At 38.3% G+C, this 25974-nt stretch overlaps 2 protein-coding genes across 3 annotated transcripts; both read left to right on the top strand.

Annotated features, from left to right (window-relative positions):
- Positions 1-1482: 1482 nt before the first annotated feature.
- LOC143887940 (putative cinnamyl alcohol dehydrogenase 1) lies at positions 1483-8984 on the top strand. 2 transcript variants are annotated; one of them, XM_077392182.1, is made up of 7 exons: positions 1483-1633; positions 2987-3088; positions 6686-6799; positions 6936-7166; positions 7314-7599; positions 8319-8469; positions 8576-8984. In XM_077392182.1, exons 2-7 carry the CDS (start codon positions 3000-3002, stop codon positions 8770-8772), a joined length of 1068 nt encoding a protein of 355 aa, XP_077248297.1. In that variant the 5' UTR covers positions 1483-1633; positions 2987-2999; the 3' UTR covers positions 8773-8984. The 2 variants fall into 2 exon arrangements, with proteins under 2 accessions (XP_077248297.1, XP_077248298.1); XM_077392183.1 differs by having other exon boundaries at positions 1575-1627.
- Positions 8985-11644: 2660 nt separating this feature from the next.
- LOC143887238 (putative cinnamyl alcohol dehydrogenase 1) lies at positions 11645-24822 on the top strand. The gene is made up of 6 exons (XM_077391348.1): positions 11645-11780; positions 22530-22643; positions 22780-23010; positions 23158-23443; positions 24165-24315; positions 24422-24822. The coding sequence occupies exons 1-6, from the start codon at positions 11671-11673 to the stop codon at positions 24616-24618; spliced, it is 1089 nt and encodes a 362-aa protein (XP_077247463.1). The 5' UTR covers positions 11645-11670; the 3' UTR covers positions 24619-24822.
- Positions 24823-25974: the final 1152 nt, after the last annotated feature.

The following is a 25974-nucleotide window of genomic DNA, read 5'->3' on the forward strand; positions in this document are numbered from 1 at the left end:
TCCCAAACTAGTTGGGTCGGCTAAATGAATCCTTTAGAAAAATTTCATGAAGAAGGAATCTACCCGGCTTTATTCCTGGCTCTAGTTGGGTTCTTCGATGTTGATCATTTTCTTCCATTCTATCATATCTAAGGTCATGTTCTCTGTTATGTTTCTAGCTATCAAGTCTCTCCTCATTGTTTCTACCCAAGTTGTTTTCGGTCTGCCCTTACCAGCAGCACACTATTACCTTGAAAACAAGAAATTCCATTGGGTTATAGCAGATGCTAATACCCTAGAGTCTAATATTGGTCCCTCCCATCTAGCCAAGACGTAAGTAAACTTTAAGTCGAAGTCATATGCGACTAGCACATTTTGAGACGGCCACTGCTTACGACCAAAAAATCTGGGTTGAATTTTGGGAGTCGCTTTAGCAAGAATGTATGTTCCGTCAATTGCACAGATGCAATCATAGAATATATACATTCAAATGTCAACCATCATTGTAAACATATGCCTACTACATAGCTAATGTGAGAGCACCTTAAAATACGTCATAAATCTCAGATTATCAAGGATGGCTCGTGGTGTGTCTCTTGATGGACGTGTTATGAACAAGTCTTGCAAAATGTGCACAACATCCAAGACCTTATTGAAATACTATTAAACAGTTGCCCCGACCTGACCGTCTAATGAATGCCCTAATACTACAAATCCTTTCATTGTGGGTAATTACATGTAAGAATTTGCCACCTGCTCCTCACAGTGTATAGTATCTTCAAGTGAACCAGTGTTTATAACTTCAAAAAAAAAAAGCATAAATTTCCCAGTATCTTTATTTTTAGCAGTTGTTGTTTGTAGGAGATTATTTTTTGAATTATTTTAGCCAATTTGTAGGATGCCATCTTTGGTAGCTACCTATTAGCAGGCCTGGAATAAAAAAGAAATTGTATGGTTGTTGAGGCAAGAAAAAACTGAACTTTTCTGAAATTAATGAAGGCTTTTTCGTGGAAGAGGGAATTTTCTTTCTCATTGTTTCTCTTCTTCCGCCTGAACGCTATGTGGAGCTTCATTGAATTTGAAATAGGATTTATCACATAATCACCACCGTACACGTGGTACTAGGATTGGACGTTCATGATCATCCAAGATAGTCAATGTGTTGAGCTCATTGCAGATGTCATGGTAAAGTAGCCTGATAAATGAAACCTTTATCCTTTCATTTAATATGGATTGCTGGCTAATTCATATCGAGAAGAGTGGTGTTCGAAATACAATGCAGCGTGGCCACCAAGGCACAGAGGGCTCACCGTTGACTGATCTGAACCATCCATTTGATGGACCCAATTTTATATTCACATCCAACAACAAGAAAAAACATATTATTAATTATAAGACTGAGCAGATTAACCAATGTCCGAGATTGAACTAAAGCAGAGATGACTGGTTGAATCAACGGTCAGTAATTTATCCCTCCGTCTTACAAGCAACGTGTACGGTGGCGATAGCCCTATCATGTACCCCAATCAGAAACAAGTTCGATGGAAATTTGGCCTATAAAATGAGACTCCTCAAATCCAGCAAAACCCAACTCAAGCAAACCGTCAGGAGACAAGAAAGAGAGTCTGAACTGAAGCAAAGGCAATCGGTATTGGTAAAAGCCAAAACACCCTTTCTTAGTAGAGATTTCATCTTTTATTGGCTCTCTATTTTTTTTACTGTCATCATCTGATCATCACACACCCATATCGATTTTGGTTTTGTTGTGTCTGTTTTTTTGTAGTTTTACATTTGTTTGCCTGAAATTGTCTGAATCACAAAATCCATCGCCTACTCATCATTTCTTGAATCCCTTGCTTGTATTGGTAACATCTGAATACTTGGATCTCCTAAACATTCAAGTCCTATTCGTCATTTCTTAGTTAAATTATAAGCTTCTCAATGAGACAGTAATGAAAACATTCATTCGGGCCCACCCTACATGATATCAATGTGATAGAAACCCCTCATCCCAATGGCCCCAACTCATAGCCATTACAGCTAACACAATTGGTTTTTTTTCTCATTGATGACATTGAGGGTTTTCAGATTCCTTCTGAGGGTGAATCTGAGATATGCTGAGCTGAGAGGTCTAGTGTTGGATAAGCATAGAATTTTTTTCAGATTGTCTGAATTAGTGTTTGCTACGGCTTTAAGTATTTCATTGTATAGGTAGTTTGTGTATGTATGTTTTTATGCTTTTTTAAGATATCATCTTTTGAATTAGCATTGTATCTGAGTTGCGTTGAGCTGAGAGGTCTGTCTTTTTTTTTTTTTTGGGTTTATAGACTGTTACACATAAAATGAACTTAAACGGTCCAAACTGCACCCAAATTGTAATTTAGCTTACTTCCAAATAACCCTCAACATGTTAACTTTGGCTTCCTAATCAATTTGATTCTCAAGTTTTGCTTGCAGGGTCAGAAGTATCATTGATAGTTCTGATTATTCCACTAAAGAGTTTTTGAGTTTTGATGTTCATAGTAGTATGTTGGCTTCCCTGTATATGACTGTAAAAGAATCAAATGCTTATTTGATTTGATTTTATTTGATTTTACTTTTTGTAAAACCAAATGTTAAAAGTTTAGAAGTTAAGCTCTTATGCAAAATTCTCGATCTTATGAATCTGAGAGGTTTTCTAATAAACAATCCCACATAATAAGTTTTCAAATCTGACAACACGGAAGAAAAGGTTGAATATGAAATTTATAATGGCATGTACATGCATAAAGCTTTCTATCTTTCTGTTGTATGTGTTCTCAACAATAAGAAAGAAACTTAACTGACTGTAATACTATTTAAAGTATATAGGGTGTGTCAGATTCTTAAGTAGTATGTTTCACATAGTCTACCTGATAGTATGAAACTATGAATGCTTGTAAAGTTCAAATATATTAATGTAAAATTTGGCATATCCAAATCCAGTACCCTCTTCACTAACCTTTGTATTGACTGTTTTCATGGCCAGTTTTAGGATAACAATGAATACAGATAGTGCAAATGAGAATTGCTTAGGATGGGCGGCAAGAGATCCATCTGGAATTCTCTCACCATACAGATTCAGCCGCAGGTATGTAAACTAACATATTTAGTTCTATAGTTTTATTGTTATTTTCCATTTGATGGATATTTTGTGTAGCTGAGCAAATGGTGCTAAGAACTGTACTCATTAAATGGAACCCATAAAAGCTAAGCGAATGTCCAGGCACTCCTGAATTACTTTGTGGAAGAGGAATATATATATATATATATATATATATATATATATATATATTGTGATTTTCTCTAATCATTCACCGTCGTGAAAACTGTTTATTCTGCATTACTTTGTGGAGCAAGGAAAGAACAAAGAAACTTGTATTCGTCTTTCCTTTTCTCCAATGGAACTCCTTGTCTTTTTTATCCCTAATGGCCTCCTACTTCATTTGATTTCTCCCATTCCGGTTAGCCGTTTTTTTTAATAAGGATGGGTGGCTTGGTCCGTAAATTCGCTGGTCCCTGGACTATTAGATCCCTGTGTTAAAAACATGTAGATGAGTGGCTGCCAAGTGTTAACATTTTGTGCCAGTTTAGGAGTCTCCTTCAATAATCTAGTATTTTTTTTTTCCTTTTAATCTAACTTTAGGGGTTGGTTGCATGGTTATGGTCTTGTTCCTATCTTAAATCTGTTATTAGAGTTGAACTAAAGTTGGATTACATACCTAGTCTAAGGGTATTTAGTAGTTAGTGGAGTTCGGTTGAAACTTGAAACATGTTTCAACAAAATCTCAGGTTGTTCCTATTTGTTTCAATGGTTGTTGGGAAGTAAAGTGGAAAAGAGGAGTGGTTCTTTTCTCGTATTCATAAAGTAGAGACTGTCTTCTGACCTACTGTAAGGAGTGGTTATTTTCCCTTGGGTCTTCCCTAGATCGCTGGCTGAGGTTGTTAACTCTTGGGCCCCTTTCCCAGGAATTTGTTGGGGCTGAGTGCTATGGAGACCATGCCTCATAGATACTATTTGGGCATCGTGGAAAGAAAGGAACAAGAGAGTTTTCCAGTGATCATTAAGGCCCATCAGAGTGATTCAAGCTGCAATTTTTAGTTTCATTCTCCATTATGCATCATCTAATATTTTTTCTGGCTTACTCTGGGCCGGCTGGTTTTTAATACTCCAATGTAGTGAAGATTAAAGCCCTCAAATCTTGGATAAGATTTGGTCAGCGCTGCATCTTCAACCACTCATATATGGTGATCCTCTGAACGTCAATCATTGGATGTAGTCAGCTTAGTTTTCTTTTGTAAATAGTTATCATTAGAGGACAGTTTATACAATTTTTGGTGTTGTCTTCAAGTTCAAAAACCAACCAAAGGGACTTCCAAAGTTATCAAAAAGTCACGACATATCTCTAAATTAGAGATCTATTAGATGGTATTCACCTCTGTTCACGGGAAGTGTAGTAGGTCTCCTCTTGCTGATACTTTTCTGACAACAACAGACAAAAAAAAAAAAAAAAAACAGCTGTGGGTGAAGGTGAAAATAGTCTTTACCCTTACTGATCTTACTTCAATTCTAGATGATCGCCAACGGGTTCCACCCTTACTACTGATTAGGAGTGTTCTTTCACTATGTATTAATGTGAAAGATTTGGTTTGATGGTGGTAGACCATTGTGCTCTTTGTATCAAGGCAGGAGAATCGGTGGACCGTCTTCTTTTGCATTGTAAGTTTGCTCATCATGTGTGGAGTAGGGTCCTTTTTTTTTTTTGGATTGGTAACAGAATTCATTAAAAGAAGACTGAGAAGGTCCCCCTTCATTACAAAGACGCTCATATAAGCCTAGAAAGACAGATACAACTTTGACGGATCAAGCTTGGGTAAAATTGGTCCTTCATGGATTGGAGGGATTCTTAGAGACGAGCAGAGCGCCACGATTTGGGCCTTTTCGATTCCTATAGGCAAGGCGGATTCTACCGAGGCAGAAATTAGGACAGCTCTACAAGGTATCAGATATGCCGAAACTACCAATCTGGCTAAGGTAATAATGGAGGGGGATTCACTTAACGTCATAAGGTGGCTCAAGGGAAGCAAGACCTTTCCTTGGAGATTTGCTTCATGGATTGATGAGATTAGGGATCAGATTCGAGGTGTAAATGTGTCTTTTCATCATGTAAAATGTTCGGCTAATGCCGAGGCAGACAAACTAGCTAGAGAGGGGTTGGGAAGACAGGAGTTGGAGCTTTTTTATTTCCGTCCTCCCTAGGTTTCCTTTTTTGCTGTATTCTATTGTTCTTGTATTGCCTCCATGGGTCAACCTTCTCAGTCGGCTTTGTTCTTTGTGTTTTCTCTTTTTCATCAATGATATTTTACCATTTTAAAAAATTTGAAAAATTATAATTACAAGTTTGCTTGTAGAAAAAAAAACACAAATGGACAATGATATCATAAACTAAGGGTAAACGACAACAATGAATACTATAGCAATTCTAAACTCCCAAATACCTATTTATTTTATGTGGGTCCAAGAGCACTCTGAAAATCTCACCATCTCTTGCCTAAATTTGTGAAGTTCTCTAGTTAACCATCATTTACTTTTTGTTTTGGTTAAGCTTGTAGTTGAACCCCTTAGACTCAAATCTCTTTTCTCCGAGACACACAAAGTGTCTATGTATATAGAGGGATGACTCTAAACTTCTTACAAAACATATATCGCAAACTGGGACGCCAGCTTGTAGTTGAACCCCTTAGATCGCAAACTAGCATGCGAGCTTTAATGCATCATATTTTGGTAAATAGGGATTTTGGCATCGTATGCTGAAAATAGAGTGATTGCTTTTACAAATTACAGCTTGTATATGGCTGTTTGACAAAAACTTTATATTGAAGCTCCTACTTTTACCATTGTTCTTGATCTTAGCCTTTCTATCTCTGTGTTACCCACCTCCGACTTCTAGCACCTGACTTTTTCTTACCAACCTGTTCTGATTCATAATTTTTTATGTTTATTTATCGTGGAAAATCTATGTGTGTGTGTGTGTGTGTGTGTGTTTTCTTACTTTTGAAGAATCTGAAGTGATGCTTCATAGGACTTCCCACGCGTCATTTAAATGTCATCTCCCTGCTCCTGAATCCACTTATAGAACTTATGGAATTTAGATCTGTCTTTGTATCCAGACTCACGAGAGTCTCTGAGTGCTCAGACATTCAATAAATATTGGATTGGGTGGGTGATCGGGTTATAGATCTTATATTTTAAAAAATAAAAGTAGCCAAAGAGATATTCTAAAAAAGATAGAGAAATGTTACTTGTACTGTTTGGTTTCAACAAATGTTGATTCTTATCTTAATTTGTTGTATTTGATCAATACGAAGAGACATAATCTTATTGCTAGTTGGAGATAGTGATCCTTTAGTTGGCTACATGCTTCCAAGCTTTGTAATTTGAAAGGGCTTTGCAAAGTATCACAATGCCTATTACTTTACCAAATTTAGTGGAAGGATGATACAGCACCATGCTTTTGAATAGTTTTGGATGGCTATTTGTTTGTATCTTACAATGGACAACGAGCACATGACTGCCATTTAATTTAGAACATTTTGAGCCACAGCTATTTAATGACAGTAGTGGGGTTAAAGTAATAACAATGCCTTTCATGATTCTCAACTAACTTCTTGGAGAAAAATCATACAGGACCATTGGATGCGATGATGTTTCATTGAAAATAACTCACTGTGGAGTATGTTATGCCGATGTTGCCTGGACAAGAAATAAACTTGGAGACTCGATGTACCCATTGGTACCTGGGTATATTTCCTGGAACTAACACACCCTAGAGTTTTTTACTTGAATTTCTCATATATTATGGTGGTTATATTTTTATTAATTTTTATTCATCAATAAACTGATGTATTCATGTCTATATTTGGTGTTTTATATTTAGTCACGAGATTGTTGGTATTGTCCAAGAAATTGGCTCCAATGTTAACCGCTTCAAAGTTGGAGACCCAGTTGGTGTTGGAACATACGTAAATTCATGTAGAGAGTGTGAGTATTGTAACGATGGTCTAGAAGTTGTTTGTACTAAGAGAGCCACCTTCACTTTCAACGGCCTTGACACCGATGGCACAATCACCAAAGGAGGATATTCCAGTTACATTGTAACTCATGAGAGGCAAGTCATTTCTATTATTGAGCTAAGTTTCCATTCATATTCTATGTTTAATATACTTGACTTTCTATTCCCTAAGACATTGTATCAGTGTTTTGCTGCTGCTAAGAGAACCACACGGAAAAATTGGTATATGTTTTGAATCCACAGGTACTGCTTTAAAATACCTGATGGGTACCCATTAGCTGCGGCAGCACCATTGCTGTGCGCAGGAATTACAGTGTACTCTCCCATGATGCGCCATAAGATGAACCAACCTGGAAAATCTCTTGGGGTGATCGGCCTTGGTGGTCTAGGTCACATGGCTGTGAAGTTTGGGAAGGCCTTTGGTTTAAATGTTACAGTTTTCAGCACCAGTGAGTCCAAGAAAGAGGAAGCCCTAAAACTACTTGGAGCAGATAAATTTGTGGTCTCGTCTGACAAAAAGCAGATGGAGGTAATATTCGCATATCCTTCTTTCATGTTTGAATCTGATCCATACTTCTTGAGATGTCTGAAGTGGACTACTCCTTACGTTTTACAATTGCATCTTGAAACATCCTGGAGTGTTTTCAAGTTTAATTTAGCTTTCATCAATGTTTAGTGTTTTAACTTTTAAGTAAGAATTTGGTATTGATTTTCCTTTCTCCTATTTATGGTTTTGTCCATGTATTCATCAAGTAAGAATTTGTTTAGCTTTCATCAATATTGATCTATTCGTCCCTTCATCTAGAAATTCAAAGAATATTACCAATTACAATGTACCATATTCTGAACATAGCCTGCACCTCTTTTTCTTCTCTAATCAACAATGTCATCAATTTCTGTTGGTATTGCAATGGTTCTTGCAAAAAACAGTTGAGAATTCAGCAAGTTCATCACTATTTACATGAAGTGCTTTTTTTTCCAAGCTACGTGAAGAGCAACCTTTTCACTCTTTACAAGAATCATGGATGTTTTAGTCATTTCTATCATCAGATATTTATAAGGTCCTGTTCGTTTTAGATTTTAGAATCGATTTTGACTCCGAAACTGACTATTGGACTCAATTCAATGCAATGTTGAGCCAAACAATCAGTTTTGGACCCAAAATCGATTCTCAAAATCTAATACGAACTGGGCCTGTTAACTGCTGGCTTTTGCTGTAATGCCATCATATTTTTAAATGCTATGCAGGACTCGGCAAACTCCCTAGACTTTATAATCGACAGTGCATCCGGAGATCACCCATTTGATCCATACATGTCCCTACTAAAAACTACTGGGGTTCTAGTCTTAGTCGGATTTCCAAGTGAAATTAGACTCAGTCCTGCAAGCCTAAATATGGGTATCTCCATTACTCTTGAACCCATCAAACTTCTCTCTATCTCTCTTCTTCAATATGAACAGACAGTTATTAACCTCACTATTTGTTATCATAATAAATCTTGCAGGTATGAAAACCATTTCTGGAAGTATAACAGGTGGCACTAAAGACACGCAAGAAATGATAGATTTCTGCGCGGCCCATAAGATATACCCGAATATTGAAGTCATTGAAATTCAGTATATAAATGAAGCACTTGAAAGGCTAATAAACAGAGATGTGAAGTATCGCTTTGTGATAGATATTGAGAATTCTCTCAAGTGATACAATACAGGATGAAGCAAGGTGCTTAAAGCTCTCTCCTCATGCTATCTTTGTTCCTCGGGCTGTTGTGGGTTATATCATGCGCAGTGATGTCCTATCAATAATTTTGAGTTTCTCACTAGAATTACAAATAATGTATGAGAGAATAAGGAAGTGTTTGTTAGATTTGTATTTAATTTGAAATATATGAGAGGTTTCTGATTATGTGGGAATTTTTAAAGTTTAAATTATGCTTAATTTTTTTTCAAGGAATTTTCAATTATTCGGAGAATGTAGTAACTATAATTGTAATTGCATGGACAAAATATAGAAGCCTATTAAATACGATATATTATATATTGGCTGGAAATACGGGCGTGGGAAAAAATAAAATGAACCCCCTATTTGGATGATGATGATAAATTCACACCCCTTGTAGGATTATTCGCACTCCTTTAACGTGAAAAAACGTTAAAGTCTGCCACATAATTCACCTTAAAGGCGTGCGAATTACCCTACAGGGGGTCAAATTTAGGGAACCCTCCCACACACACACACACACACACAAACACACACCCACAAACACGCCCACTAAACGGATAAAGTCCCCTCCGTTTAACGGTTTCTGTGAGCATGGTTCACTCTTTCATTGTGTAGATTAAAACAAACAGAAAATTGTATTGTTCAACACTCACAGCTCTGCCCCCCTTTCTTTTATTTCCAACTACTCGAGAGAAAATTTATGGTAATTTGTGTTGAATTCTGAGAAAGACGACTCATTCCACCTGAATCTCTTCCACCCATTTGCCGGGTGTAACAAAAACCGGAATGAAAAGCATTTGGGGGATTTGCTGGGCAGTAATTTCACAGCTTTTGCAGGAGAGAACATCCACCTCAAATAAATTAAATGAACAAGACAAAATCTGCTAAAAAATGAGCCTGTGTCTAGCAAATCTCCTAATGTATAATAGGGCCTTGGTGATATATGACTGCATCTATGTGGGGCAAATAGGATTTATTCCATGATCACCAACGTGCACTTCGTAGTTGGTTGGTCCTATAATGGAACGTTCATGAGGGTCCAAGATTGTCAATGTGCTGAGCTCATTGCAAATGTCATTTGTAAAGTAGCCTAGTAAATGAAACCTCTACCTTTCCATTTAATATGGATTGTTGGCTAGTCATATCGACTATTGAGAACCTCACCGTTGACTGATCGGAACCGTCCATTTGATGGGCTGAACTTTAGATTGCATATCTAGCAGCAAAAAATCCAAACGTCTGAGTATACAAATGGTGGCCAATTCAGAGCAGAGATGACTGGTTCAATGGAGGGTCAGAAATGTATCCTGCCCTCCACGTGTACGGTGATGGTAGCCCAATATTGTAACACAATCAGAAACAAGTTGAATACAAATTTTGCCTATAAAACGAGAATCCTGAAATCCAGCATAGGGAATACTCACACTGTGAGCTAAATCAAAGGCAATCGGTACTGGTAAAATTCTTATTAGTAGAGAGTTTTCATCTTTTATTATCGTCTTTCTATTTTTCTACTGTCATCATCTGATGATCATCACACACCCACATCGATTTGGTTTTGTTTTATCTATCTCTTCCTGTTTTTTTTCTTGTAGTTTTACATTTGTTTGCCTGGAATTGTCTAAATCTCTTTTGATCCTTCTATGATTTCGAAAATACTATAAAGTACATACATGAATCTCTTGCTTGTATTGCTAACGTCTCAATACTTAACTCTACCAAAAATCTATCCCTTACTTATCATTTCTTGAATCTCTTGTGTGTATTGGTAACATCTGAAGTCTTGTATTGTATCTCCCAAAAATTCATTCCCTCCTCTTCATTCCTTAGTTAAATTAGAAGCTTCTCAATGAGAAGGCGATGAAAACCTTCATCTGGGCCCGTCCTACATGGTGTCAATGTGATATTGTTTACACCCATTTTTGAAATTGAAATCGGTCACGCGAGACCGAGCTACTGATTGGTGACAAGTTCATTGGAGTCAAAGAAGTAATGCACCAGCTATTGTTTTCCATAAGGTGGAGACAGAAGGTATCCTTGAATAAGGGAATGTGTAAGAGTGTGAAGCTGAAGTAGGTGGTTATTGCAAGTTCCCTCTCAAAGAATGTGCGACAGTGGTGAGAAGTTACAGGTAAAAAAAGCTATAAAAAGGAATGACTGCCTCAAAGGAAGACGTCCCGCTCCCAAACATCAAACATGTCTTAGAATTTTATCTTTTTCCTTCAGTACTCGATGTAGCGGCCAAAACCCACCTCAAATGACACCGATCAATCTTCTCAGAGGCAAATACACGGAAAAATCCAAGATCTTACACAAACAAGATGTAGAAAACACATACCAACAAACCATAACCACCAAAGGGAAGCAAAAACAGACAATCCAAGAAGTCAAGAATATGCATGTGATGAACACAATGGGCTACTTCTCGGAAAATGCAGAACGCAGGCTACTATGTAAAACCAAAATAATATAATGTTACTTTCACTAGTAAAATCCACTGGAAAACTTGTGTAAGCATCTAATCTAAGCGAGTTTCTTTCCTTTGTCATCCGTTTTGGAATTTTTTTTCTACAGTGCATAGCAAGGCGGGGGCCATCATTTTACAATTACACTCATGCATAGCATCAGTGGAGGCCCACCATTTTACAACTTATGTTTTGATATGGTAGGGCAGACCATCTCTACCCAATAGACCTAACAAAAAGTGACCCGGACCAACGGGTCCACCCGGCCGCCTGTAAATTACGGGTCCGGTCACCAATCAGTGACCCGGACCAATGAAACTATGAATGCTTGTAAAGTTCAAATATATTAATGTAAAATTTGGCATATCCAAATCCAGTACCCTCTTCGCTAACCTTTGTATTGACTGTTTTCATGGCCAGTTTTAGGATAACAATGAATACAGATAGTGCAAATGAGAATTGCCTAGGATGGGCGGCAAGAGATCCATCTGGAATTCTCTCACCATACAGATTCAGCCGCAGGTATGTAAACTAACATATTTAGTTCTATAGTTTTATTGTTATTTTCCATTTGATGGATATTTTGTGTAGCTGAGCAAATGGTGATAAGAACTGTACTCATTAAGTGGAACCCATAAAAGCTGAGCGAATGTCCAGGCACTCCTGAATTACTTTGTGATTTTGTATCCAGTACCCATAACATATTTAGTTCTATAGTTTTATTGTTATATATATATATATATATATATATATATATATTGTGATTTTCTCTAATCATTCACCGTCGTGAAAACTGTTTATTCTGCATTACTTTGTGGAGCAAGGAAAGAACAAAGAAACTTGTATTCGCCTTTCCTTTTCTCCAATGGAACTCCTTGTCTTTTTTATCCCTAATGGCCTCCTACTTCATTTGATTTCTCCCATTCCGGTTAGCCGTTTTTTTTAATAAGGATGGGTGGCTTGGTCCGTAAATTCGCTGGTCCCTGGACTATTAGATCCCTGTGTTAAAAACATGTAGATGAGTGGCTGTCAAGTGTTAAAATTTTGTGCCAGTTTAGGAGTCTCCTTCAATAATCTAGTATTGTTTTTTTTCCTTTTAATCTGACTTTAGGGGTTGGTTGCATGGTTATGATCTTGTTCCTATCTTAAATCTGTTATTAGAGTTGAACTAAAGTTGGATTACATACCTAGTCTAAGGGTGTTTAGTAGTTAGTGGAGTTCGGTTGAAACTTGAAACATGTTTCAACAAAATCTCAGGTTATTCCTCTTTGTTTCAATGGTTGTTGGGAAGTAGAGTGGAAAAGAGGAGTGGTTCTTTTCTCGTATTCATAAAGTAGAGACTGTCTTCTGACCTACTGTAAGGAGTGGTTATTTTCCCTTGGGTCTTCCCTAGATCGCTGGCTGCGGTTGTTAACTCTTGGGCCCCTTTCCCAGGCATTTGTTGGGGCTGAGTGCTATGGAGACCATGCCTCATAGATACTATTTGGGCATCGTGGAAAGAAAGGAACAAGAGAGTTTTCCCGTGATCATTAAGGCCCATCAGAGTGATTCAAGCCGCAATTTTTAGTTTCATTCTCCATTATGCATCATCTAATATTTTTTCTGGCTTACTCTGGGCCGGCTGGTTTTTAATACCCCAATGTAGTGAAGATTAAAGCCCTCAAATCTTGGATAAGATTTGGTCAGCGCTGCATCTTCAACCACTCATATATGGTGATCCTCTGAACGTCAATCATTGGATGTAGTCAGCTTAGTTTTCTTTTGTAAATAGTTATCATTAGAGGACAGTTTATACAACTTTTGGTGTTGTCTTCAAGTTCAAAAACCAACCAAAGGGACTTCCAAAGTTATCAAAAAGTCACGACATATCTCTAAATTAGAGATCTATTAGATGGTATTCACCTCTGTTCACGGGAAGTGTAGTAGGTCTCCTCTTGCTGATAGTCTTTGTTGGAAAATTTGTTGAGGGTACTGTTGATGATAGAAAACAGAAACTTGTTGCTTCAAGGCGTGATATCACTTTCCTTAAGACAAGATTCGCCCCCACTAGTAGTGTGCAAAGGGGATCCGCGAATTGCCTCCAAGATACAATGAAGCCTAGTAGGGAAGCCCTACTAATGTTTGATGACGCGTAGCACTAGCGGAATCAAACCCGAAATGCCCTTCCGAAATTTCAAGCCTTAGAGAAATCTCTAGATTCTGTTTCTGCAGAAAAACAGTATCTAGAACAGTAAAAGAAAGAAAAACAGTATGTAGAAATACTTGGGGATTTTTGTAGGAGTGTAGAAGAGAGTGTAAAATCAGTCAGAATTGCCAATTCGATTTCTATATGAAATGACTGAAGTTTGCACATTTTTTATAGACCATCTGGTGTCTTTTCAGTGTGAAAAACACCTCTACAGGGCACCTTTCCAGAATGTTTGAAATCTGACCGTTAGATCGCACCCATTGATATTGAACGGTCCTGATCGATCCTAGATGTGACTGTTGGCTTGAGTAAAACCTCTCTCCAACCCAGTCATCGTTAGATCAACCATCTATGGTGTGGATCGCACCCCCTTGGCACATGACCGTTGGGGAAAGGGACACAACCCATTTGATCACACCCTTTGACCGTTGGAGTCATGGGCCCGTTGGGCCGACCGTTAGGCCCGAACCGAAACGGGCCCACCGTTAGGCCCGAACCGAAGCCCAACCCAACTGAACCATTCGGCTTGATGGGCCTGCGAACCATTTGACCCACCCATCCGACCGGTCTACCTTCATCTTGATCCAACGGTGCAGATCAAATCTGGAAAAATTAAAGGCTCCAATCGCTCCTCGCGACGTTGCGTACGTGCGAAGTGCGCCTAAAAAAGCGCCAATAAAGCGCCACTATGCGCCCTATAGCCCATTGCCCACGCCGCGCGCGCGTGCGCGTGCGCGTGTGCGAACGGTGCGTTGCACCGTCCCGCGGGTCCAACCATGGGTTCAACCCAATGTGCAATCAACAAGAGTTAGAAAAGGTAGTGCTTTATAAGCCCTTCTCTTTCTTTTCTCTCATCCGATGTGGAACTATCTTTTCAACTACACTTCTACATCCTTTTGTAAAAGCAAATATTTCCAAGAAAACATTTTCTTTTTCCCAAACGCTTTTGATAAAACATTTTCCAAAACACTAAAACATGTAAAATACATGATTTTGAAAATGCAAAATCACTAACAATCCCCCACCATTTTCAAAATCAAAGAAAATTTTCTCATCAGGCTTGGAAATCTTATGCATAGATGAAGGTATCTCTCGATTTGAACCTTCACTTAGTGAGGACATATCAAAGTTAACCAGAATTGCATAGTAGACGTATCTTTGAACTAGCTATTCTATTTGGTTAACCGGATACGTCTCACACACAAGATTTCACCTCTTTGGGCAATTTCTAAAACCGACACATGTACTGGCCTTGTGTCTATATCTTGGTTTCATGAGCGCTCTAGAGACTAGCCAGGTCTCATAGGAAGCGGCACCACTTCCACACTCACATAGGTAGGCTTATCAAGAGTGCCCCTGTAACTAAAACACTCCAACACTATGTTATAAGCCTATTAAGAGTTTAAATACTCAGCCTTCTCCTTTTAAACATTACAGGTACCAAGCACTTTACCTTGGGATGGCAAATAATACAGATTATAGTGCTTGCAATCACTCCATATGATGTACTTGGACTCATTGAACTCAAGACTTGATGTTTATTCAAGTGTTGAGTTGATGTTCCATCATTGGTGACTATTGGTTAATGGCTTTAACCCCATCCCTAATGATGTTTTACACACCAGATCTCTTGAAAGAGCTTTAGTGAATGGATCGGCCAAGTTTTGGCTCGATCTCACAAAATCAATAGTTACTACTCCATTAGTAAGTAACTCTCTTATAGCACTATGTCTAAGTCCTATATGTCTGGACTTACCATTATAAACATGATTATATGCCCTTGATAGTGTGGCCTGACTATCACAATGGACATAAATCGATGGCATTGGTTTAGACCATAACGGAATTTCCAATAACAAATTCCGAAGCCATTCCGCCTCTTTACAGCATGCTGCCAGAGCTATAAACTCTGCTTCCATAGTTGAAGTTGTTATGCATGTCTGTTTCTTAGAGGCCCAGGAGACTGCTCCCCCACCAAGGGTGAAAATCCACCCACTGGTTGATAAATGGTCTATACGCTCAGTTATCCAACTAGCATCAGAGTATCCTTCTATTACAGTTGGATACCCACTATAACATAAACCATAGTCTATAGTTTTCTTTAAATATTTTAAAACTCTATAGACTGCATTCCAATGAGAAAAACTAGGATTACTGGTAAACCTACTAAGTTTACCTACAGCATATGCTATGTCTGGCCTAGTACAAGTCATAGCATACATAAGACTACCAATTACACTAGCATACCCTAGTTGAGAGATAGTCCTACCAGTATTAAGATACAATTTTATATTTGGGTCAAAAGGTGTTGAAATGGGTGAACATTCAAAATGGTTAAACTTTTTGAGAACTTTCTCAATATAATGTGATTGTGTTAGAATAAGACCATTGTTTAGGGGCTTGCTTAAGCCCATACAAAGATTTGATAAGCTTACATACTTTATGCTCTTGGCCTGGCAGAATAAATCCCTCAGGTTGTTCCATATACACTTCTTCATCAAGTTCACCATTTAAGAATGCGGTTTTAACATCCATCTGGTGAATGTGAAGTTTGTATATGGAAGCAAGGGCAATCAACACTCTAATGGTAGAAATCCTAGCAACAGGTGCATATGTGTCAAAGTAATCAATACCGGGTTTTTGAGTAAACCCTTTGGCAACTAACCTTGCCTTAAACTTTTCTATGGTCCCATCTACATTGATCTTCTTCTTGAAGATCCATTTACATCCTATAGGTTTAGACCCAGGTGGTAGATCAATCAAAATCCAAGTTTTATTACCCATGATAGAATCCATTTCGTCATTAATTGCTTCTTTCCAAAAAGCAACATCTTGTGACTTTATGGCTTCTCCATAGGTTTGAGGGTCACTTTCTATGCTTAAGTTTAACAAGACAGAACCTTGGAGTTTTTCCCTTGTCCCTTCTACCAGGTAGGTTACAAAATCAGGGCCAAAACTCCTATCCCTTCTATCTCTTGAACTTCTTCTTATTTTACTAGGTTGTACACTAGGTTCACCAACTTCTGTTTGTGATTCTAAAGGATGATCTACAGAAGTTGTAGGTTCAATTTCTTTAGGAATTGCAGTGAACCTATTTTCATAGAAAAAAGCATCTCTAGATTCAATTATGGTATTGACATCTATAAAATCATTGGGTTCTATAACTAAGAACCTATAGGCCTTACTGTGACTAGCATATCCCAAAAAGATACACTCAATACCCTTTTCACCTAATTTCCTTAACTTAGGTTTAGGGACTTTAACTATAGATCTACAACCCCAAACTTTAAGGTAACTTAAGTTTGGTTTCCTTTTCTTCCACAATTCATAAGGGGTTATATCAGATTTCTTACTTGGTACCCTATTCAAAATGTGACAAGCTGTAAGTAAGGATTCACCCCAAAAACTTTTATTTAAACCAGAATTAACAAGCATAGCATTAATCATTTCAGTAAGTGTCCTATTCTTCCTTTCTGCTACACCATTTTGTTGTGGTGTATAAGGGGCAGAAGTTTCATGGACTATGCCTACTGATTCACAGAAATGAGGAAAGTGATATTCACCACCTCTATCTGATCTGAGACATTTAATGCTTGTTATACATTGGTTTTCTACTTCAGTTTTATAAATCTTAAATTTTTCTAAAACCTCATCTTTATGACTAAGTAGATAAACATAACAGTACTTAGAATAATCATCAATAAATGTAACAAAATACTTTTTACCTCCCTTTGTGGGAACACTATGTATGTCACATACATCACTGTGAATTAAATCTAACAAGTTAGAAGTTCTATCTACTTTAGGAAATGACTTAGTGATTATCTTGGTTTGCATGCATGTTTTACATCTATCTACTAAGTCATTTTCATATTTAGGAATTAAGGTTAACTTAACCATATCATTCATTTTCCTAGTATTTACATGTCCTAAACGATTATGCCATAAAGATAAAGAAGAATCCAAAACATAAGCAAAGACATTCACTTTATTGATATTAAGTTTGAACATCCCTTCATACATATATCCCTTCCCAACAAAAGTACCCCCCTTAGAAAGAATGAACTTGTCAGATTCAAATACAAGTTTGAAGCCATTCTTGTTGAGAATGCTTCCAGACACTAAGTTCTTTCTAACTTCTGGTACATGGTAGACACCGGTTAGAGTGAGTCGCTTGCCGGATGTGAACTCAAGTTCCACCTTGCCCTTCCCTTTGACTTCTGATGTCGACGAATTTCCCATGTATAACACGCTTCCATCTTCAACTGTTTCATAAGTTGAAAACAGGTTCATGTCTTTACAGACATGCATCGTCGCACCAGAGTCAATCCACCAATCATTGCCATCTTCAAGCATATTTGCCTCTGAAATCATGGCGACAAACTTTTCTTTGTCTGTTGGTGCACCCGACTTCTTATCCTTAAGAAGTCGGCACTCACTCTTATAATGGCCTGGTTTGCCACAGTTGAAACAAGCACCCTTTCTTTTCTTATTCTTATTAGTATTCTTTTCAGGGTGTTTGTTTCTCTTCCAATTGCCTTTTCTTTGTTGGTTCGAATTCTTGACATTTTTCACCAAATGGATCTTAGAGGATACAGTTTCATTTTCTTTCTTGTCTCTGATTCTTGACTCTTCCTCAATCCTGAGGCATTGAGCCAAGTCTTCAATAGACATTTCCTCTTTCTTGTGTTTTAGACTTTTTCTAAAGTCTTTCCAATTTGGTGGAAGTTTGTCAATAATTGACGGGACAATGAAGGAATCATCAAGAAGGATGCCTTGCAAATGAATTTGATTAATTACATGTTGTATTTCATGTAATTGATCAATAACAGACTTATCATCTACCATTTTAAAATTTAAAAATTGACTCACAGTGAATTTCTTGCTACTGGCATCTTCCGCCAAGTATTTGGCTTCAAGTGCATTCCAGATTTCACTTGCTGATCCCATGCCTTGATATATGTCAAATAGTGTATCTGACATAGCATTTAGGATGTGCCCTTTGCAAATGTAGTCATCCTGTTCCCACTTCATCCTTGCACGAGCCTCCGCCAAAGTTTCATTTTCATTTGCTGACGGCTTTAGAGTAGTGAGAACATGGACCACTTTGAGTGATGTCAAAATGAAGTGCAACTTCTTCTGCCAGCGCTTGAAATTTCCTTTGTCGAAACGTTCGAGTTTGACAAAGTCTTGGGTCATTTGACGAACTGAATAAAGTGCCATTGAAACAACAGTAGTAATATCTTGTCTTAAGATTGTTGGAAAATTTGTTGAGGGTACTGTTGATGATAGAAAACAGAAACTTGTTGCTTCAAGGCGTGATATCACTTTCCTTAAGACAAGATTCGCCCCCACTAGTAGTGTGCAAAGGGGATCCGCGAATTGCCTCCAAGATACAATGAAGCCTAGTAGGGAAGCCCTACTAATGTTTGATGACGCGTAGCACTAGCGGAATCAAACCCGAAATGCCCTTCCGAAATTTCAAGCCTTAGAGAAATCTCTAGATTCTGTTTCTGCAGAAAAACAGTATCTAGAACAGTAAAAGAAAGAAAAACAGTATGTAGAAATACTTGGGGATTTTTGTAGGAGTGTAGAAGAGAGTGTAAAATCAGTCAGAATTGCCAATTCGATTTCTATATGAAATGACTGAAGTTTGCACATTTTTTATAGACCATCTGGTGTCTTTTCAGTGTGAAAAACACCTCTACAGGGCACCTTTCCAGAATGTTTGAAATCTGACCGTTAGATCGCACCCATTGATATTGAACGGTCCTGATCGATCCTAGATGTGACTGTTGGCTTGAGTAAAACCTCTCTCCAACCCAGTCATCGTTAGATCAACCATCTATGGTGTGGATCGCACCCCCTTGGCACATGACCGTTGGGGAAAGGGACACAACCCATTTGATCACACCCTTTGACCGTTGGAGTCATGGGCCCGTTGGGCCGACCGTTAGGCCCGAACCGAAACGGGCCCACCGTTAGGCCCGAACCGAAGCCCAACCCAACTGAACCATTCGGCTTGATGGGCCTGCGAACCATTTGACCCACCCATCCGACCGGTCTACCTTCATCTTGATCCAACGGTGCAGATCAAATCTGGAAAAATTAAAGGCTCCAATCGCTCCTCGCGACGTTGCGTACGTGCGAAGTGCGCCTAAAAAAGCGCCAATAAAGCGCCACTATGCGCCCTATAGCCCATTGCCCACGCGTGCGCGTGCGCGTGCGCGTGCGCGTGCGCGAACGGTGCGTTGCACCGTCCCGCGGGTCCAACCATGGGTTCAACCCAATGTGCAATCAACAAGAGTTAGAAAAGGTAGTGCTTTATAAGCCCTTCTCTTTCTTTTCTCTCATCCGATGTGGAACTATCTTTTCAACTACACTTCTACATCCTTTTGTAAAAGCAAATATTTCCAAGAAAACATTTTCTTTTTCCCAAACGCTTTTGATAAAACATTTTCCAAAACACTAAAACATGTAAAATACATGATTTTGAAAATGCAAAATCACTAACATTCTGAAAACAACAGACAAAAAAAAAAAAAACAACAGCTGTGGGTGAAGGTGAAAATAGTCTTCACCCTTACTGATCTTACTTCAATTCTAGATGATCGCCAACGGGTTTCCACCCTTACTACTGATTAGGAGTGTTCTTTCACTATGTATTAATGTGAAAGATTTGGTTTGATGGTGGTAGACCATTGTGCTCTTTGTATCAAGGCGGGAGAATCGGTGGACCGTCTTCTTTTGCATTGTAAGTTTGCTCATCATGTGTGGAGTAGGGTCCTCCACAGGTTTGGTTTGGAGTTGGTATTTCCTTCTAATTTGGCGGATTTGGTCTGACCTTTCCCCTTGGCATTAGAAGGGTTAAATTTTATGGAAGTTATCTCTTCTTGCTATGATCCGGTCCCTATGGAAGAAAAGAAATGCTAGAATCTTTAAATGTGTGAAAAAATCTCCCCAGCTTGTTTCCACATTTGTCTTTGCCCAAACTATATCTTGGGCTAGATCCCTCCTAGCTTTAGGTTTACTTCGGCATATGACCTTTGGTATGGTTGGAGGGTGGTGTGTTCAAGTGGAGACAGTGCGAAGCTGGGTGGCCCTAAGTGGAGTCCTTCTCCTCTAGGATTCCTTAAAATCAACTTTGACGGATCAAGCTTGGGTAATCCCGGTCCTTCATGGATTGGAGGGATTCTTAGAGACGAGCAGAGCGCCACGATTTGGGCCTTTTCGATTCCTATAGGCAAGGCGGATTCTAACGAGGCAGAAATTAGGACAGCTCTACAAGGTATCAGATATGCCGAAACTACCAATCTGACTAAGGTAATAATGGAGGGGGATTCACTTAACGTCATAGGGGGGCTCAAGGGAAGCAAGACCTTTCCTTGGAGATTTGCTGCATGGATTGATGAGATTAGGGATCAGATTGGAGGTGTAAATGTGTCTTTTCATCATGTAAAATGTTCGGCTAATGCCGAGGCAGACAAACTAGCTAGAGAGGGGTTGGGAAGATAGGAGTTGGAGCTTTTTTATTTCCGTCGTCCCTAGGTTTCCTTTTTTGCTGTATTCTATTGTTCTTGTATTGCCTCCATGGGTCAACCTTCTCAGTCGGCTTTGTTCTTTGTGTCTTCTCTTTTTCATCAATGATATTTTACCATTTAAAAAAATTTGAAAAATTATAATTACAAGTTTGCTTGTAGAAAAAATAAACACAAATGGACAATTGTATCATAAACTAAGGGTAAACGACAACAATGAATACTATAGCAATTCTAAACTCCCAAATACCTATTTATTTTATGTGGGTCCAAGAGCACTCTGAAAATCTCACCATCTCTTGCCTAAATTTGTGAAGTTCTCTAGTTAACCATCATTTACTTTTTGTTTTGGTTAAGCTTGTAGTTGAACCCCTTAGACTCAAATCTCTTTTCTCCGAGACACACAAAGTGTCTATGTATATAGAGGGATGACTCTAAACTTCTTACAAAACATAAATCGCAAACTGGGGCGCCAGCTTGTAGTTGAACCCCTTAGATCGCAAACTAGCATGCGAGCTTTAATGCATCATATTTTGGTAAATAGGGATTTTGGCATCGTATGCTGAAAATAGAGTGATTGCTTTTACAAATTACAGCTTGTATATGGCTGTTTGACAAAGACTTTATATTGAAGCTCCTATTTTTACCATTGTTCTTGATCTTAGCCTTTCTATCTCTGTGTTACCCACCTCCGACTTCTAGCACCTGACTTTTTCTCACCAACCTGTTCTGATTCATAATTTTTTATGTTTATTTATCAGGGAAAATCTATGTGTGTGTGTGTGTGTGTGTTTTCTTACTTTTGAAGAATCTGAAGTGATGCTTCATAGGACTTCCCACGCGTCATTTAAATGTCATCTCCCTGCTCCTGAATCCACTTATAGAACTTATGGAATTTAGATTTGTCTTTGTATCCAGACTCACGAGAGTCTCTGAGTGCTCAGGCATTCAATCGTGGGTGATTGAGTTATAGATCTTATATTTTAAAAAATAAAAGTTGCCAAAGAGATATTCTAAAAAAGAAAGGGAGGGGGATCCACAACCACGAATTTTTATTTCTTCCAGGCATTTCATCTCGGAATAAGAAATTGTACCGATTAGTCAAGTTCAATTAACTAAGGGGGCCCCTATGAGCGCCCGCAAAGATAGAGAAATGTTACTTGTACTGTTTGGTTTCAACAAATGTTGATTCTTATCTTAATTTGTTGTATTTGATCAATACGAAGAGACATAATCTTATTGCTAGTTGGAGATAGTGATCCTTTAGTTGGCTACATGCTTCCAAGCTTTGTAATTTGAAAGGGCTTTGCAAAGTATCACAATGCCTATTACTTTACCAAATTTAGTGGAAGGATGATGCAGGACCATGCTTTTGAATAGTTTTGGATGGCTATTTGTTTGTATCTTACAATGGACAACGAGCACATGACTGCCATTTAATTTAGAACATTTTGAGCCAGAGCTATTTAATGACAGTAGTGGGGTTAAAGTAACAACAATGCCTTTCATGATTGTCAACTAACTTCTTGGAGAAAAATCATACAGGACCATTAGATGCGATGATGTTTCATTGAAAATAACTCACTGTGGAGTATGTTATGCCGATGTTGGCTGGACAAGAAATAAACTTGGAGACTCGATGTACCCATTGGTACCTGGGTATATTTCCTGGAACTAACACACCCTAGAGTGTTTTACTTGAATTTCTCATATATTATGGTGGTTATATTTTTATTAATTTTTATTCATCAATAAACTGATGTATTCATGTCTATATTTGGTGTTTTATATTTAGTCACGAGATTGTTGGTATTGTCCAAGAAATTGGCTCCAATGTTAACCGCTTCAAAGTTGGAGACCCAGTTGGTGTTGGAACATACGTAAATTCATGTAGAGAGTGTGAGTATTGTAACGATGGTCTAGAAGTTGTTTGTACTAAGAGATGCACCTACACTTTCAACGGCCTTGACACCGATGGCACAATCACCAAAGGAGGATATTCCAGTTACATTGTAACTCATGAGAGGCAAGTCATTTCTATTATTGAGCTGAGTTCCCATTCATATTCTATGTTAAATATACTTGACTTTCTATTCCCAAAGACATTGTATCAGTGTTTTGCTGCTGCTAAGAGACCCACACGGAAAAATTGGTATATGTTTTGAATCCACAGGTACTGCTTTAAAATACCTGATGGGTACCCATTAGCTGCGGCAGCACCATTGTTGTGCGCAGGAATTACAGTGTACTCTCCCATGATGCGCCATAAGATGAACCAACCTGGAAAATCTCTTGGGGTGATCGGCCTTGGTGGTCTAGGTCACATGGCTGTGAAGTTTGGGAAGGCCTTTGGTTTAAATGTTACAGTTTTCAGCACCAGTGAGTCCAAGAAAGAGGAAGCCCTAAAACTACTTGGAGCAGATAAATTTGTGGTCTCGTCTGACAAAAAGCAGATGGAGGTAATATTCGCATATCCTTCTTTCATGTTTGAATCTGATCCATACTTCTTGAGATGTCTGAAGTGGTGGACTACTCCTTACGTTTTACAATTGCATCTTGAAACATCCTGGAGTGTTTTCAAGATTAATTTAGCTTTCATCAATGTTGAGTGTTTTAACTTTTAAGTAAGAATTTGGTATTGATTTTCCTTTCTCCTATTTATGGTTTTGTCCATGTATTCATCAAGTAAGAATTTGTTTAGCTTTCATCAATATTGATCTATTCGTCCCTTCATCTAGAAATTCAAAGAATATTACCAATTACAATGTACCATATTCTGAACATAGCCTGCACCTCTTTTTCTTCTCTAATCAACAATGTCATCAATTTCTGTTGGTATTGCAATGGTTCTTGCAAAAAACAGTTGAGAATTCAGCAAGTTCATCACGATTTACATGAAGTGCTTTTTTTTCCAGCTACGTGAAGAGCAACCTGTTCACTCTTTACAAGAATCATGGATGTTCTAGTCATTTCTATCATCAGATATTTATAAGGTCCTGCTCGTTTTAGATTTTAGAATCTATTTTGACTCCGAAACTGACTATTGGAATCAATTCAATGCAATGTTGAACCAAACAATCAGTTTTGGACCCAAAATCGATTCTCAAAATCTAATACGAACTGGGCCTGTTAACTGCTGGCTTGTGCTGTAATGCCATCATATTTTTAAATGCTATGCAGGACTCGGCAAACTCCCTAGACTTTATAATCGACAGTGCATCCGGAGATCACCCATTTGATCCATACATGTCCCTACTAAAAACTACTGGGGTTCTAGTCTTAGTCGGATTTCCAAGTGAAATTAGACTCAGTCCTGCAAGCCTAAATATGGGTATCTCCATTACTCTTGAACCCACCAAACTTCTCTCTATCTCTCTTCTTCAATATGAACAGACAGTTATTAACCTCACTATTTGTTATCATAATGAATCTTGCAGGTATGAAAACCATTTCTGGAAGTTTAACAGGTGGCACTAAAGACACGCAGGAAATGATAGATTTCTGCGCGGCCCATAAGATATACCCGAATATTGAAGTCATTGAAATTCAGTATATAAATGAAGCACTTGAAAGGCTAATAAACAGAGATGTGAAGTATCGCTTTGTGATAGATATTGAGAATTCTCTCAAGTGATACAATACAGGATGAAGCAAGGTACTTAAAGCTCTCTCCTCATGCTATCTTTGTTCCTCGGGCTGTTGTGGGTTATATCATGCGCAGTGATGTCCTATCAATAATTTTGAGTTTCTCACTAGAATTACAAATAATGTATGAGAGAATAAGGAAGTGTTTGTTAGATTTGTATTTAATTTGAAATATACGAGAGATTTCTGATTATTTGGGAATTTTTAAATTTTAAATTATGCTTAATTGTTTTCAAGGAATTTTCAATTATTCGGAGAATGTAGTAACTATAATTGTAATTGCATGGACAAAATATAGAAGCCTATTAAATACGATATATTATATATTGGCTGGAAATACGGGCATGGGAAAAAAAAATGAACCCCCTATTTGGTTGATGATGATAAATTCGCATCCCTTGTAGGTTTATTCGCACTCCTTTAACATGAAAAAACGTTAAAGTCTGCCACATAATTCACCTTAAAGGGGTGCGAATTACCCTACAGGGGGTCAAATTTAGGGAACCACCCCCCACCTCCCCCCGCCCCCACACACAACCACGCCCACTAAACGGATAAAATCCCCTCCATTTAACGGTTTCTGTGAGAATGGTTCACTCCTCGAGGTAAATCACTCCCTTTAACATTTATCTTTTGCTTTTAAAACTTAACGGATAACTTGGCGCGGGGGGGGGGGGGGGGGGGGGGTGGTTGTTTATCCGTCAAGGAGGTGGGGGACATCATTTCCCCGAATTTATCTTCTCCCTAAATCATATGATTTGTTGACTGTGCCAGGTGTGGCATAAAAACTCTTCTGCATTGGGAAATCTTATCTCTTCGATATAATTGGTATAAAATTAACTGCTTGGAGTGCTAAAAAAAAAACACAATGTAGAGACCTAAACAAATCAATATGGGGATGGTTTTTGGGCAATGACCTATCTATGGCTGGAACAAATAAATGAATGGTTTAGGTCACCTAATAGGTGGGGCCCAACTTTTTCTGTGTATTTCCACAAAGTACAAGGGCCGCCACCATAAATTTCTCTAAATATAGTCTTCATTTGGACATTGAAAGTAGGGCTGCAACTCGGGTCGGGCAGGTCGGGTTTTGGAGAACCCAACCCTACCCGAGAAATATCTCGGGTCGGGTCGGGTTTTTTTTTCGGAAAACCAACGATTCCCAAACCCGGCCCTACCCATGATAAATCTCGGGTCAGGTCGGGTTTTTTCACGTTGACGCAATTTTTTAAGGAAAACTCCTGTTTGGCAAGGCAACTCAACTCACAGAAGCAGAAATTACACTCACATTATACTTGAATCAAACAAAGATGTAATTGCACTCACATTACACTTGAATCAAACA

Source organism: Tasmannia lanceolata, unplaced genomic scaffold (assembly GCF_043159265.1).
Source record: "Tasmannia lanceolata isolate RefF3 unplaced genomic scaffold, GAP_Taslan_0.1 ptg000012l, whole genome shotgun sequence".
NCBI classification, from domain to species: domain Eukaryota; kingdom Viridiplantae; phylum Streptophyta; class Magnoliopsida; order Canellales; family Winteraceae; genus Tasmannia; species Tasmannia lanceolata.

Coding starts and splice junctions, on each gene's coding strand:
- LOC143887238 (XM_077391348.1), top strand. CDS start 11,671: ATGGCCAGTTTTAGGATAACAATGAATACAGATAGTGCAAATGAGAAT. Junction 23,011..23,157: donor TACATTGTAACTCATGAGAG/GCAAGTCATTTC, acceptor TTGAATCCACAG/GTACTGCTTTAAAATACCTG. Junction 23,444..24,164: donor CTGACAAAAAGCAGATGGAG/GTAATATTCGCA, acceptor AATGCTATGCAG/GACTCGGCAAACTCCCTAGA.
- LOC143887940 (XM_077392182.1), top strand. CDS start 3,000: ATGAATACAGATAGTGCAAATGAGAATTGCTTAGGATGGGCGGCAAGA. Junction 7,600..8,318: donor CTGACAAAAAGCAGATGGAG/GTAATATTCGCA, acceptor AATGCTATGCAG/GACTCGGCAAACTCCCTAGA. Junction 8,470..8,575: donor TCCTGCAAGCCTAAATATGG/GTATCTCCATTA, acceptor TAAATCTTGCAG/GTATGAAAACCATTTCTGGA.